A 17,401-nucleotide genomic window follows, 5' to 3' on the forward strand; every position below is an offset into this window, starting at 1 on the left:
TATGGTGATTATGATGAGGTACTTAAAGAATGGCAACACCACTCGAAGAAATGAATAAGAAATTGATGTCGCTACTTACCACACCAGGGAGTGTTTAGAGACAATTCCACTACACATCCGTCTGGCCGGCATTCGATGCCTCCACCACAAGAAAGGGATTCCCATCTTTGAATGAGTGCCTAGAAAAGGGTCCCAATTTACTGGAACCAATTCCACCGATTCTGACAAGATTTCAATGTGGGAGAATAGGCGTACTTTCTGACAGCAGGAAGCCCTTTGCTCCACCTGATAGAGACTTTCTCAGGTTTCTGTGGTGGGAGAATTTTTTCCGTAGGAATTTCAAGGTTTTTGGGCATGAACGAGTAGTGTTGTCGAGTGGTGTGCTTAGCCTTCTTCTGGAGAAAAGTCTACCCGAATTAAGGAATACATCTGAAATGGTAAGGAGGTCTTTCTATGTTGACAACTGAGTTACGTCTACTGACACTGAGGAAGAACTGATCCAATTCATTAATGAATCTGCAAGACTTCTTACAGAAACAAAGTATGAACTTCGAGGCTGGGAAAGTAACTGCTTGGAAAGAACTATAGGAATGCAAAGTGTTAATCTCATTCTTGGCCTGCTGTGGGATAAAGAGAAGGATGAACTGTTCTGTGACGTTCGAATGATAACTGAAGGTGGAACTATCACCAGAAGGAAGATCCTGCATAAGGCCCAAAGGAATTTTTACCTTGTTGGATTATCATGTTATCATCATCCAGCACCACTGATCTGCATTTGGGCAGTCCCCCAGGTGGCAGAATCCCTATCTGTTTTTATCCTAGCCTTTCTTTAACTCCTTAAGTGAGTATGACGCCTTCAGACGGTTTCGCGCTTGGCTTCTACAGTGGGTATGATGTCATTAGTCGATCGTAAAATTTATTGCGTATTTATCGTGAGGGTGAAGGCATATGGCGTTGCCATGGAATCTATCGCATTAGTTTATATATTTTACACGATATCACGCCATGTATTGTTTTTAGAGCTATCACAGCTTCGTGAAATGTATTTGTTTTATCGCCTTGCACGAAGTTCCTGCGCAGCCTTTTATGTCGCAAAGCATGGCTTCCAATTGTAAAGTAGATAGGCTTGATTGTGCGGGTATTTTGACAGTTTTAGAAGCGGAGAGTGATGATGATGTATCTTCTTTTGATGATGAGTGGATTCATACTGATGAAGAGGATAGTGAAAGTGGTGTTCCAGATGAACCAAGTGACACGGATGACGTTCAAACTGTAACTCAGCCGGTTCACCTCGTTGCGAATGGTGCCCCGAGGCCATGGTTTGCCTTTACAGGTGTCAATAAGATAAATATAGACTTAAGTGACGTAAAAATGCTTTGTGTGTAATACCTTGTTTCTGCCTATATCACAAAGATAATCTACAAAACCTATAATCATCTGGATTTAGAACAATGTAAATAGTGTTAGTAACCCATTTGGATTCATAAAAATGTAAATAATGTACATAACGTTAGTATACCATTATTGAAGAATAATAATAATTACTATCATATTAAACTAATTGTGTACACATTTATGAAGGAAATATTTAAATACCACAAAGTGGGGGAAAAAGTACTCAGGGCACGTTACGCACGTGGAGAATTTAGTTCCCAGTTAAGGGGTTAAATGATTTCAAAGAAATTGGAAATTTATTGGACATCTCCCTTGGTAAGTTATTCCAATCCCTAACTCCCCTTACTATGAAAGAATAGTTGTCCCAATTTGTCCTCTTGAATTCCAACTTTATTATCATTTTGTTATCTATTCTATTTTAAAAGACAACACACAAACCAATTAGTCGACTAATGTCGTTCAACGCCATCTCCCCGCCGACAGTGCGGAACATAGTTGGAACATATTTGGTCCGTTATTGGACATTATAAATTTTCCAGTTAACTCATTCCTGGTTGCCAACACTTCGCCCCAGTGTCCTAAACTGGGCTCATCAGTTGGTAAATAGCACACCCACCAAGACACCTGGCTAGTGCATATCGCGGAGGCCACTGCTTTGGCTACTTGGAGCCACAGGCAGTGCCAATACACTATGAGAGAATTTGTCCCACCTTCAAAATTTGATGCCTGCCTGTCAGGAAAAATATTCGAGGTTCCCTATGGGAATCAACATCTGTATCATGTATATCAACATACCGCTTAGCCGAGCAACTTGTCTCCTTTCACCGAAGTCTTCCCTGCTCAAACTTTGCAACATTTTCATAACACTACCCCTTTGTCGGAAATCACCCACAACAAATCAAGCTGCTTTTCTTTGGATTTTTTCCAATTCTCGAATCAAGTAATCCATGTGAGGGTCCCAGACACTGGAACCATACTCTAGTTGGGGTCTTACCAGAGACTTATATGCCTTCTCCTTTACATCTTTACTACAACCCCTGAACACCCTCATGACCATGTGCAGAGATCTGTACCCTTTATTTAAAATCCCATTTTTGTGATTACCCCAATGAAGATCTTTCCTTATATTAACACCTCGGTATTTACAATGATCCCCATAGGGAATTTACACCCCATCAACGCAGTAATTAAAAATGAGAGGACCTTTCCTATTTCCGAAACACACAACCTGACTTTTAACCCCGTTTATCATCATACCACTGCGTCCTGTCCATCTCACAACATTATAGAGGTCATTTTGCAGTTGCTCACATGCTTGTAACTTATTTATTACTCTATACAGAATAACATCATCCACAAAAACCCTTACTCTGATTCCACTTCTTTACTCGTATCATTTATATATATATATAAAACATAAAGGTCCAATAATACTGCCTTAAGAAATTCCCTTCTTAATTATTACAGGATCAGATTAAATCAGATTAAACTTCTATATCTATATCTGCTATATCTTGCTGGAATCCTACAAGTTGAGCTTCAGCGGAATAACCTTTCCAAAACCCAAACTGCCTTCTATCGAACCAGTTATTAATTTTGCAAACATGTTTAATATAATCAAAAAGAATGTCACACTGACTGGTCTGTAATTTTCTGATTTATGTCTATCACCCTTTCCTTTATACACAGGGGCTACTATAGCAACTCTCCAGTCATTTGGTATAGCTCCTTCATGCAAACAACAATCAAATATGTACTTCAGATATGGTACTATATCCCAACGCATTGTCTTTAGTATATCCCCCGAAAACTTATCTATTCCAGCTGCTTTTCTAGTGTTCAAATTTTGTCTTAATGTAAATGTCATTATCATAAGTAAATTTTAACACTTCTTTAGTATTAGTCACCTCCTCTAACTGGACATTATCCCTATAACCAACAATCTCGACATACTGCTGACTGAATACTTCTGCCTTTTGAAAATCCTCACATACACACTCCCCTTGTTCATTAATGATTCCTGGAATGTCCTTCTGGGAACCTGTTTCTGCCTCGAAGTACCTATACATACCCTTCCATTTTTCACTAAAATTTGTATGACTGCCCATTACGCTTGCCATCATGTTATCCTTAGCTGACTTCTTTGCTATATTCAATTTCCCAGTAAGTTCCTTTAATTTCTCCTTACTTCCACAGCCATTTCTAACTCAATTTCTTTCCAACCTGCACCTCTTCTTAGACTCTTTAGTTCTGTGTTATAATACAATGGGTCTTCACCATTCCTTACCACCTTTAAAGGTACAAACTTGCTTTCACATTCCTCGACAATTGCTTTAAACCCATCCCAGTCTGTATACATTTTTATTTACCGTTTTCCACCGATCACAGTTACCTTTTAAAACTCCCACATGCCTGTTTTATCAGCCAAATGGTACTGCCTAATGGTCCTACTTTTAAGACCTTCCTTTCCATCACATTTATTTTTAACTATGACAAAAAAAAGCTTCATTATCACTAATACCATCTATTACTACAGTTTCTCTATAAAGCTCATCCGGTTTTATCAGCACCACGCCCATGATATTCTTCCCTCTAGTTGGTTCAATCACTTTCTGAATCAGCTGTCCTTCCCATACCAACTTATTTGCTGGTCATGCTTCCTGTCCTTTCCATATTGTTTCCCCGCTAAAATCACATTCCTTTCCATATTGTTTCCAACATAGCTGATTATCTTATCAAATAATTATGAATCAGTGTCAGCGCTATCCTTTCCCAGTCTGTACACTATAATAATAATAATAATAATAATAATAATAATAATAATAATAATAATAATAATAATAATAGTAGTAGTAGTACAATAAAATAGTAATAGTATTCACCAATTGAAAAACCCTTTAAAGGATGTTCGAATATCATGCAAGACCTCACACAATAATTTTCGTAAATTTTACAATCCCAGTTCAATGAAACAAGTTAACAAATTCACATGCTCAGGTGTGTATAGACTGAATTGCTTAAGGCTTGCAAAAAAGAAGGGATGATTATGTGTTATGAGACTCATTCCACCATTCATTCAACCGAGTGACTCACATATCCCTTCAAGATTTTACAAACTTTTTAACATCTTTTATTCATATTTTAGATGTTTTTGTTCTTAGTGTTCACTCTTTAAATGTTTTTGCCAATTTTGTAAATTGAAATCGGCTGAAAATGACCTCTCTTCAGAAAGTCAAAGTTTGAAGAACAATTACAAAAATATAATATATATATTGTAATTAGATTGTATTGCGTAGGTGGACCCTATATAGTCCATTGCGTATCGCTATCTGTCAATACAGATCAAAACGTGGAATTCATATCTTATGATAGTTAAAGTAGTAGTGATGATGATGATGATGATGATGCTTGTTTAAAGGGGCCTAACATCGAGGTCATCGGCCCCTAATGGTACGAAATGAAATAACAAAAAGTTGAAATTCATTCACTGACCAAAATAAAATGAAAAATGTCATGAAGAATGAATGGACATGAACCCAACCAAAAAAAAAAAAAAAAAAAAAAAAGCAGTGGATCAGAATAAAAAAAAAAAGTCGTAAATAATAGAATTACTGACCAAGGGACCACTCATAAAGCACAATGATGTTTGATGTCTAAAGGGGTGCAAAATCCATGTCTAAGGCTCCACAGAATGGTACATGTCGCGAGTAAAGTAGAACCATGGTATTTGTCATGTTGGGGTACTAATCAAGAGTAGCGAAGACTCACGGTATTCCACACAAGATGGTACTACTCACAAATATTGTACTTCTCACACAATGGCACCACTCAGAGCCAACGCAAACCGATGAGTTTCCTCACCTAGGTGTACTAGTCACGGGTGCCGGTCCCACGGGCCCCATGGTTTTCCTCACACAGTGGATACTAATCACAGGCAACGCAGACCCACCGTGTCGCTCATATAGGGAGCGTGCACGGCCGCTCTTAGCACCTCTAGCAGAAGAAATCTGTAACATTTTGGTGATCTTGTCTTGAGTGGTCAGTCCAGGCTGTGTAACTGTGCGTGTGAAATTGTAGTAGTAGTAGTAGTAGTAGTAGTAGTAGTAGTAGTAGTAGTAGTTTATCAAAATGCCTAAATGAAATAGAAACTGTTGTGCAGTGAACTGCCACAACACACCAAGAAACACACATGGAAAAGGAATTACATTTCACACATTTCCTGGTCGTCCATAGGAATCGGACAGATGCAGGAAGTGGATTTCGGCTGTTGGAAGGATAAAGTAAGTACAGTAGGCTACCTTATTTCATTTGTGACGTAAATCACACATTTCAAACATATTGCCAAGTCAAGAACACGTTCATTTAAGTACACTTTGAAATAGTACATTTCATTTCAATTATGCATTGCAGCAGGTTCGTATGTTTACATTTATGTCCTTCCATGCGCACGTGTCTTGACTACGCCGAATAATAATAATAATAATAATAATAATAATAATAATAATAATAATAATAATGTTTTCCTGCATTTCAGAGCAGATGGAACCCCTTCGGAACCCAACAAATACTCCGTCGTTTGCAGTGAACATTTTATTGGAGGAAAGCCTAGTAATATTGAAAATCATCCATCATATATACCATCTGTGTTTCATGAGAGCTATGAGAAGAAACCGAAAAGAAAATGTGATGTATCCCTGTTTTAAGAGCGAGTAAATGAATGAAATGCTCAAATATACACACACGTCTTCTAATCATGAAACTCATGAATTTATTATGAAAAATGAGTCGGTGCAAGCAGCATTTGAGTTTGAAGCAACGACTTTCGAATTCATTTGTTTGTTTAGTGGGAATGATGTAGGCACATAGTGCTAGTCAATCACAGTACCTCCAAATATTTCGGAAAAGGTGGATAAAAGTTGTGGTCCCAACACCCCCTTGGACATATGCAGAGGATTTCATAGATACCAGAGCATAAAAAATGAGGCACAGTTGAAGGATTTAACAAGCGTTTCATTCGAAACATTCAGTTTTTTACTTTCTTTCTTTGTTTCTGAAGTGTCTATAAATATAAGTAATAACGATGTTTGTTTACTCTTTTTAATGAAAATGAAATTGGATATAACCTTTGCTGCCTTGGCACTCATATTTGGTGTACATCTTTACTACTGCTGCGCAAATATTTTTTACTGCTCTCGGAGTAGTCAAGACACACACTTGTAATTTTATTTTCAGGCCTAGCAAACTAAACCGTGCAAAAAACTTTGCCTAGCGCTTTAAAAAAAAGTTATCCTGACGCACGAGTTATAAGAGATTGCACAGAAAGGAAATCAGAAACGCCAGCAAGAATAGATGAGAGACATTACATGTATTCTTCGTACAAGTCATGTTATACCTTTAAATTTTTATTACCTGTAGCCCCAAATGAAACTATTGTTTTTTTCTCCCTTGTTATGGTGGAAGAACTAGTGATACTTTTATTGTTAACAATTCAGGCTTCCTAAATCTTTTGAGTGAAGGGGACGTTATATTAGCCAACAAGGGATTCCCAGGTTTAAAAACAGTCAACTCATTCTTGTTATGCCGCCTTTTCTTCACAATGGGAGATTTACAGAAGATGAAGTGTTACAAATTCAGAGTGTAGCAAGTGTGCGAATTCATGTTGACAGATGCATACACAGGGTGACCGTTTACAAAATCTTGAAAAATATTCCTCTAGATCTGTTTCCGTATATCAACGACATTGTTTACGTAGCTTGTGTGCTAACAAATTTCTTGCCACCAATAATAAAGAATGTAGAACTGTAACCCCTGCACATAATCCACTCGTATAAATCTTTCTTATCAGAACTTCGCTTAGCAACATGACGTGTTATCTACTTATTCCAACTGAATTCCTGTTTATTTGCTTACCGGATGCTGCCTGTCAATAGTTTCTCAAAAGCACAGTCGATTTCACCGGAAATCTCTCTCGCGAAATTTGACTTTTCACAGATTCACAGATATGAGGTAGTTACAATTGTGTTATTCATTTCGTCCTGTGACAACAATATCAGGTTAAAATGTAGTTTTATATGTACAGCATTACAACATCCATAGCATTACTTCATATTTATCTTGACGACAAGATGCAACGATACTTTCGCCGTAACTACTGTATGAAGCAAGGCTTCCAGCGGAATGCACTCTCACCGTATTAATTCTCGGAATTCCGCCAGAGCGCTCTGTTACTAGTACCGTGCACGCTCCCTATAGTGGTACAACTAACAGGCAACGCCCAGACCCGCGGTGTTGCTCACATGGGTACGACGCGCGGATACCGGAAACCCCCGGCCAGGCTGCTACTAATCACAAACCCATTTCGTACCGAATATAGTGGTACAACTCGCAAGTACAGGCAACCCATGGTGTTCCCCACGTGATGGTACGAATCAAAAGTAGTTTCATGGTTCTAATTCAATCATCCCTTGGTCGCCCTTTTTAGTTGCCTCTCACGACAGGCAGGGGATACCGTGGGTGTATTATTCGTTTGCGTCCCCCATCCACAGGGAGTAAAGAGAGAGAGAGAGAAAAGAAGAAGAAAGAAGGGATCCGTCACTTCGAAAGGTGAAGTAACAGACGAAGAAAGGCAAGGGCCATGAAGGGCGCGAAATGAAAGACTCCCTAGGCCTTGAATGCTTTAATACCATCGGGGTCAGAAAAGAACAAGAGTTGACCAAGGGAGGTCGGACAGGATAGATGAAAGTGAGGAGCCTGGCACAAGTAAGTGGAAGCAATGCCAGAACTCAGCTAAGGGCCCCGTGGTCGCCAATCCACACTCCCAAGTTGAAAGCCCCTTTGGCCCCTGTAAGTCGCCTCTTACGACAGGCAGGGGATACCACGGGTGTATTTTACATGTGCGTCCCCCACCCGCACGGGGTTAAAGTAGTAGTAATAAATTCTTCTTCTACACTAAAGCTTTCTTGGGTATTGATTAACAAAAGTAACATCGACCTTCATCATAGATCTGATAATTTGAAAATACATAGGTGGTTTAAAAGAAACAGATGTACGAGAGAGCAATTTGAATGTTCAATAATGAACACACAATCATACTTAAGAAGCTAAGAAGAGAAAATGGACTCCAGTCACTAAAGCCAACAATTAAAAATGCATTTAGTCAAATAATAAAATGTTGTTGGAACATAGGCATGGCACAGAATATATACTGCATTTTAATTCATTCCTCTGAACATACTTCCTAGTTTATGGTTCTAAAAATCTTTGACGGACACATACATAATTACTACAAAATTTTGTTTTTAAATTTAAATTTCATGAAAATGACAGTAGAGGTAACTTATTTTAAAAAATCTTACGAAGAGTAATAACAAAAAACTTGGCTTAGAGATCACAATGGTTACAGGTGCATTTACAACACTGATGTAACACGTTTCCTCCACTCCTCCAGCCAACCATCCTATGGCACAGAACACTGTCACAGCTGCCAACAAGTGGTGATATTCCCTATTAAAGCCATAGGTCACTCCTAACTGAACTCTAACCTAACTAGCTCACTAAGAGTTCTTCCATTATACGAGAAGTCAATCAGTCGCTGACAGTAAGGATCTTACAAATACTAATCTATCATTATTCGTCATTTTGTCACAAACAGTAAACTAACCTTCCCCATCAGAAATTTTGATGCTGATAGTAATCAAACTTAATCAAACTCTAACCTAACTAACAGTGCTTTATTGTGAATCAGAATCTAACCTGCCACTAACAGTAATCACCAAGCTTATTAGGGGGCACTGTGATTAATACACACCATGGTTAGTGGACTATGCATTCGTTATGCTGGCAGCCAGGTAAAACATCATCAATCAGCGCGCCAGGTAGAGAACAGCAGAGTGGGAAAACAGTGCGAAACAATGTAGTATGTTCACAGGAATTTTCTCTTAATCTTCCCTGACTTACAGATATTTCTTACAGAAATTTCTGACTCACAAAAACTGTGCAATATATTACCTGATCAAACATATTTTACTAGGAAGAAAAAAGGAAAATCCAACCTCCAATTTCTTCCCTCTTTATTACTTTTTAATATTTATTTATTCATTCATTTATTGAAAAATACATCGATGGCATTATAACAATTGATATAACAATTATTTTAATGGTAATGTGCAGGTAACATGTGAATAAACAGATGGAACGATGACACAATATGCATATTTTTAATTGCAACAATGGAATCCCATTTTATTTACCATTAAAGGAAATTAACCGGAGGTACTACAAACTTATTAACCGGGTAATTCAGTAACTTATACTGTATATGGTAGTATAAAAAATTATTAAACTACCGGGCGAGTTGGCCGTGCAGTTAGCGGCGCATGGCTGTGAACTTGAATCCGGGAGATAATGGGTTTGAATCCCAGTGTCAGCAGCCCTGAAGATGGTTTCCCATAGTTTCCCATTTTCACACCAGCAAATGCTGGGGTCGCAACTTAATTAAGGCCAAGACCACTTCCTTTCAACTCCTAGGCCTTTCCTATCCCATCGTCGCCATAAGACCCATCTTGTGTCGGTGCAACGTAAAGCCACTACCAAAAAAATTATTAAACTATAGTAATCTAATACTAACTCATGTGGATCTGAAGTACAGTATACTGCGGATCACAAATAGGCCTGTAATCGCAATAGATTTCAAAACTACTAAGCAAGTGACCACGCGGTTTGGGTCACGTAGCTATCAGCTTGCATTTGAGAGATAGTGGGTATCGGTGCGACATACAGCTTTTTTTTCTTTTTTTTAACTGAAGATAAATCAGTCAGACAAATTAGGAATGAAAAAGAAGAATGTACTCCTTGAAAATTTATTACTCTTGCTTTATATTTTCTATAAGATTATTCCTTTTTCTCAATTTCAAAATCTTTATTTCCTCCTTCAATTTTCAACTATTTCAACTAACAATGGGGTTTGAACACATTATCTCACATATGCAAGCTCACAGCTGCACAACCCTAACTGCGTGGCCACCTTGCCTGGTAAAATATTTCCCACAAGTACGGAGACTCCATAAATAAATCCATCTAACAAGTGATCTGCAATTGCCCTGGCTAAGAATATGTTATTCCAGTACCTTGTGGAAACTTTTTGAAGGTTTACAGAGGGTTGCCCCGGTTAACACAGGATGCGACTGCAAGCTGCAAGTCTGTTTTTTTGCTCTGTCTGGTCAGTACGACTTAGAGAAGTGCCACATACTGTCATATCATACCATTGTTGCCTTATGGCCTGCCGAATTGCAGATATACACCAAGGCTATATTGTTAGCATTTCTGATGCTAATTTCTCATTATCGAGGATTGTTCAACAGTGTAAAATGGTAATGTGCAGGTAACATGTGAATAAACAGATGGAACGATGACACAATATGCATATTTTTAATTGCAACAATGGAATGTGATAAAATTACATCAGAATGGTTTCCTGCCAGAAACAACAGCTTTAAAAAACACGCTACAGAAGAGAGTTCTACCCTCCAAAACTCGGGGCATCATTAAGAACGTAAAGGCTGCTGTCCTGAAGGAAAATCCACCAACTCAAAGACACTTTGCCACCCACACTGACACATCTAAAGGGACAGTCTACCATATAATTAAAGAATATCAGAACCTGGTAAAGCGGCATAAGGCTTTGAAAGCAAGGCACATTAATTTACTATAGCCCAATAGGCCAAAAGGAACATTCAAACTTTGCCAAGGAAAACAAAGAAAACCCTGCTAGGGGGTTCATGGTAGTGGCAGGTTGGTTACTGTACTCGGGGTTAACTCAGAATCCTAAGTGTGCAAAAAAAAAAAAAAAAAAAAAAAGAGAAAAAATAAAAATAAAAAATTAAAAAAAAAGAGATCAGTGCTACCTACTTCCAGAAGCATGTCATGGACCCCTATTTCGACAAAAGATATCCCTCGGCTGTATGGTGAGGATGCTTTAGATGTCTGGATCCACATGGATAAAGAATTCAGTCATACTGCCAGGTCATCACTCACCTACTATGAGAGAAAAGAAACAAAGACAGGTGTCCATGTCATACCATTTAGTGACATGCCTGTCAAATCCCCGGATGTCTCGCCGATGGATTTCTGTGCCTTTGGTCTCCTGCAGAGAGGGCTTTCTTCTAGACGTCCCACCACTATTGAGGATCTTTGGAAAGTCTGCAAGGAGGTACAAGACAATATTTCTCTTCCTGAGCTCCGCTGAAGTCTTCTACAGTGGAAATTGAGACGTATGGCAATAGTCCGTGCCCGTAGCTATCATATGGAGCACAACCGGGTCCGGAGGAAAGGAAATGCCTAGGACAAAAGTTCGTCAAAATCGTCCAAACTTAACTGGGACAACCATCCGTAAAGCCCAAAACCTTATATGCAAGTCCATTTGTCGTCAATGAACAAATCTGTTTAATGATTAATAAAAGGAAACAACAGAGCACTGTTTGTCCATAGTAAAGCTCCGATTGGTTTTATTATCCGGGAACATATTTTTGAATGCTGTAGAGTTTTTAAGCCGGCCCCATGGTGTAGGGGTAGCGTGCCTGCCTCTTACCCGGAGGCCCCGGGTTCGATTCCCGGCCAGGTCAGGGATTTTTACCTAGACCTGAGGGCTGGTTCGAGGTCCACTCAGCCTACGTGATTAGAAATGAGGAGCTATCTGACGGCGAGATGGCGGCCCCGGTCTAGAAAGCCAAGAATAACGGCCGAGAGGATTCGTCGTGTTGACCACACGACACCTTGTAATCTGCAGGTCTTCGGGCTGAGCAGCGGTCGCTTGGTAGGCCAAGGCCCTTCAAGGGCTGTAGTGCGATGGGGTTTGGTTTGGTAGAGTTTTTATCAGAAGAGTTCCGAGACGACATCTTGGTGACAATCTGGAGAGCCCATACTGCTTCAGCTGACAATTCATCATTCACACCAAAAGTCCTTAAAATCATTTGACTTGTTTCTGGCACTACTAATTCCCTGTAGCCGTGAATGAAGCGTTAGGTGTAGGCTGCACGCCTTCTAATGGAGATGGAAGTAGATGTTTCTTTGTAAAGAAAGAAACTGTTGGATGAGAAGACTCAGTTTTCATGTATTTTTACAAGAGTAGGTAATTTAGCAAAAGAAATAAATACTTGTTTACACATATTGCTAAGTTTGATGCATTTAAAATACTTCATAATATGTTGAAGTTGCAACATTAATCAGCATGTCCAACAAACCACTAAATTCTGGAAACTCCTCACTGTCTAGACAAAGCTTATTGTAATGAGTTTCAGTGGACATCTTCAAACTGAAAAAGAATTAGTCAAAACAGTTTAAGAAAAGACACAAGGGCAAAACAAAATTTATTTAATTGTGCATTTCTTGTGTAAAATATGCTACAATAGTCTGGGATATGGCTGACTAGAGCATGAAAAAAATTTCCCCTTCAATCCATCATCATGGAAGATTTCCCTGATTTCTAGATATTTTGTCCATTTCCCTGAATTTTCCTGATCATAATTTCTTTCCCTGACTTTCCCAGAATTTCCAGAATGTGCACACCCTGCAATGGCGTGATGTCAACGATATTATGAAGACAACTAATTATAACAACAAATAAAATGTAATCCTACTGATGACTTACCTGAAGGAATGGATCACTGACACCTGAGACGTCATGTTCTGGAGAATATCCAGCCAGGATAAGATTCTTCAGGATTCGAACCAAGTTCGGAACAATCTGTAAATTTTGTAAAATCATCTTTCTCTTAAATGATCATATACAATAGACCACACTTTCTAACTACCCTGTAAGTCTAGACACTAGAATAGAAATAACTTCTTATAGATTTAAACATAAGATTTGACAGTGGAATTTCTGATTAAATTATAAGAACATTTTCCTCTTAATACTCCCTATCTCAATCACTGCATTATACTCATACAGTACGATTGATTAACTATCTAAAGCATAACTTAAGACATGAATATACTTATGCAACTTGGAAGCTTAAAATTACAAGGAAATAATAACAAAGAGACACAAAATTTAAAAACTTATTTCTGGTTAATTTTTCCCGTGAACGGCCAGAAGTGTGTGCAAACCATGAATTAAGCAAACAGAGAGAAAATAAATTTAGAAACTGACATTGCACAGGAATCAAAGCTTATTTAAGTCAAAGCAAGGAAAATATGAAAGGAAGAGGGAACACTTACATACACCAGATTGGGGAAAAATCATCAACATGGTTGCAAAACATTACAAATAGCAATTTTATGTACAATACCTATCACTTCACAATACAAGTCCACAATTCTAACAATTCTACAGCACAGACGTCTAAAAGCAACAAGTGACATATCAAAAAGGAAGGAAAAATACCGAGCGAGTTTGCTGCATGATTCGAGGTGTGTATCTGTTAGCTTGCATTTGGGAACTAATGGGTTTGATCCCCACTGTTGGCAGACCTAAAGTTGGTTTTCCGTGGCCCCCACTTCCTCCTGAATGCAAGCTGATAGCTACGTGACCTAAACCGTACATCCACTTGCTTGGTCAGGGCACTTTCAATGTATTCACTGCCACAAAGCTTCCTTCAGCTTATCCCAGTTATTTTTCGGGTTGCTAGGGCCAACAACGCTTATTTTGATTTTGGCCGATGGTTTAATTCTGGATGCCCTTCCTAACACCACACGATACTTCAAATAAAAATCTCAACGAAGGATTGAACAGGATTCAAATTTAGACTTTCAAGTGAGAAGCCAGGAGTTAAGCCACTGAGCTAATCACATCCCCTCACTGCCGCCGGGACATGAAGACATTAAGGACAATGAAGGGCTGACAGATTGCCCAAGGAGGGCTCTCAGAGTGAGCCTACATTATAAGGACTTGCCTATGGACCTGTTAAGGCATATGTCAAAGAATGGATTTGTATAAAGTACTGGAAATCAACTGAAGGATGCATGTACGCAAAAACTCACACAAAAGAGCCAAACGAAAGTGCAGCAAATAAACTACTTCATATGAGCATATGCCGTGGTGGGTAGGCTTGCGTGTCCCAATGAAGCAGATAGCCGAGCCGCAGGTGCAACCATATTGGATGGGTATCTGTTGAGATACCAGACTAAGGAATGGTTAATCGAAAGGGGGGTAGCAGCCTTTCGGAAACTGCAAGGGCGGCAGTCTGGATGATTGACTGATATGGCCTTGTAATAATACTCAACATGGCTTAGCTGTGTTGATACTGCTACACGGCTAAAAGCAACGGGGAAACAACAGCCGTAACTAACTCCCAAGGACATGCAGCTCTCTCTGTATGAATGATGTACTGATGATGGCTTCCTCCCGGGTAAAATATTCCAGAGGTAAACTAGTCCCCCATTCGGATCTCCGGGTGGGGACTACACGAGAGGGGGCGATCATCACGAAGATGGATACTGACATTCTGCGAGTCGGAGCGTGGAACGTTAGAAGTTTGAATCGTTGTAGTAGATTAGAGAATCCAAAAAGAGAGATGGATAAGTTAGATGTAGTTTGTATAAGTGAAGTACGTTGGCAAAAAGAACAGGATTTCTGGTCAGGCGACTACCGAATTATCAACACAAAATCAAACAGAGGAAATGCAAGAGTTGGTTTAATAATGAATAAGAAAATAGGACAGCGGGTAAGCTACTATGACCAGCATAGTGAAAGAATTATTGTCGTCAAGATAGACACCAAACCAAAGCCCACCACAATAGTGCAGGTCTATGTGCCTACTAGCTCAGCGGATGATGAGGAAATTGAAAGATCAAATGAAGAGATAGAAGATTTAATGCAATATGTAAAAGGTGTCGAGAATCTAATTGTGATGGGAGACTGGAATGCAGTGGTAGGCCAAGGAAGAGAAGGTAATACAGTAGGAGAATTCAGATTGGGACAAAGGAATGAAAGAGGAAGTCGGCTGGTTGAATTCTGCACTGATCATAATTTAGTCCTTGCCAATACTTGGTTCAAACACCACAAACAACGGCTGCATACGTGGACGAGACCTGGAGACACTGGAAGGTATCAAATAGACTTCATTATCATTAAGCAGAGATACAGAAACCAGGTGTTGGATTGCAAAACTTTCCCAGGAGCACTCGTGGACTCTGACCACAACTTGTTGGTCATGAAATGCCACCTGAAGCTGAAGAAATTGAAGAAAGGAAAGAATGCAAAAAGATGGGATCTAGACAAGTTGAAAGAAAAGAGTATGAGGGATTGTTTCAAGGAGCATGTTACAAATGGCTACATGAAAAGGCTGAAGGAAACACAATAGAGGAAGAGTGGATAGTCATGAAAAATTAAGTCAGCAGGGTTGCTGAAGAAATGTTAAGAAGGAAGAAAAGATCAACTAAGAATCAATGGATAACTCAGGAGATACTAGACCTGATTGATGAACAAAGAAAATACAAGAATGCTAGAAATGAAGAGGGCAGAAAAGAATAAAGGCGATTAAAGAATCAAGTGGATAGAAAGTGCAAGGCAGCTAAGGAAGACTGACTGAAGGAGAAGTGCAAGGATGTCGAAGGTTGTATGGTCCTAGAAAAGGTAGATACTGCACACAGGAAAATCAAGAAAACCTTTGAGGAAAGGATATCTAGGTCGTATGAATATTAAGAGCTCAGATGGAAAGTCACTTCTAGGGAAAGAAGACAAAGCAGAAAGATGGCATGAACATATCCAACAGTTGTATCAAGGTGAAGATGTAGATAATTTGGTTCCGGAACAAGAAGAGGATATTGATGCTGATGAAATGGGAGACCCAACTTTGAGAGAGTTTGACAGAGCTGTGAGCGACATAAATAGGAACAAGGCACCTAGAATTGATGATATTCCCTCTGAATTACTCACTGCTTTAGGAGAAACCAGCATGGCAAGGTTATTCAATTTAGTGTGTAAGATGTATGGGACAGGAGAAATCCCATTCGATTTTTGGCAGAATGTTGTTACACCCATTCCCAAGAAAGCCGGTGCTGACAGGTGTAAAAACTATCACACCATTAGTTTAGTATCTCATGTCTGCAAAATTTTAACACGTATTGTTACAGAAGAATGGAAAAACAAGTTGAAGCTGAGTTGGGAGAAGATCAATTTGGCTTCAGAAGAAATGTAGGAACACGTGAAGCAATCCTGACTTTACGTCTGATCTTAGAGGATCGAATCAAGAAGGACAAGCCCACGTACATGGCATTCGTAGGTCTAGGAAAGGCATTCGGTAATGTTGATTGGACCAAGCTATTTAACATTCTGAAGGTGATTGGGATCAGATACCGAGAATGAAGATTTATCTACAATCTGTATAAAAATCAGTCTGCAGTGATAAGAATCGAGGGCTTTGAAAAAGAAGCAGCAATCCAGAAAGGAGTGAGGCAAGGCTGCAGTTTGTCCACCCTCCTTTTCAATGTTTACATAGATCAGGCAGTAAAGGAAATCAAAGGGAATCACAATTCAAGGAGAGGTAATCAAAACTTTCAGATTTGCCGATGATATTGTTATTTTATCTGAGACTGCAGAAGATCTCGAGAAGCTGCTGAATGGTATGGACGAAGTCTTGGGTAAGGAGTACAAGATGAAAATAAATAAGTTCAAAGCAAAAATAATGGAGTGCAGTCGTACGAAGGTAGGTGATGCAGGACATATTAAATTAGGAAATGAAGTCTTAAAGGAAGTAGATGAATATTGTTACTTGGGTAGTAAAATAACGATGGCAGAAGTAAGGAGGACATAAAATGCAAATTAGCACAAGCAAGGAACAGCTTTCTTAAGAAAAGAAATTTGCTCACATCAAACATTGATATGGGAAGATGTTTTTGAAGACTTTCGTGTGGAGCGTGGCACTGTATAGAAGTGAAACATGGATGATAACTAACTCAGAAATAAAGAGACTAGAAGCTTTTGAAATGTGGTGTTACAGAAGAATGCTGGAGGTGAGATGGATAGATCGAATCACGAATGAGGAGATACTGAATCGAATTGGCGAGA

At 39.1% G+C, this 17,401-nt stretch overlaps 1 protein-coding gene across 12 annotated transcripts in view; it reads right to left on the bottom strand.

Annotated features, from left to right (window-relative positions):
* AP-1gamma (adaptor protein complex 1, gamma subunit) overlaps window positions 1-17,401 on the bottom strand; it is a 792,649-nt gene that overhangs the window by 355,244 nt on the left and 420,004 nt on the right. For all 12 annotated transcript variants that reach the window (XM_067141824.2, XM_067141823.2, XM_067141830.2 and 9 more), the window contains one exon: window positions 13,040-13,135. In XM_067141824.2, coding sequence (XP_066997925.1) covers window positions 13,040-13,135 — 96 coding nt within the window. The remainder of the gene's footprint in view (window positions 1-13,039; window positions 13,136-17,401) is intronic.

This window comes from Anabrus simplex, chromosome 2, assembly GCF_040414725.1.
Source record: "Anabrus simplex isolate iqAnaSimp1 chromosome 2, ASM4041472v1, whole genome shotgun sequence".
In the NCBI taxonomy this organism is placed as follows: domain Eukaryota; kingdom Metazoa; phylum Arthropoda; class Insecta; order Orthoptera; family Tettigoniidae; genus Anabrus; species Anabrus simplex.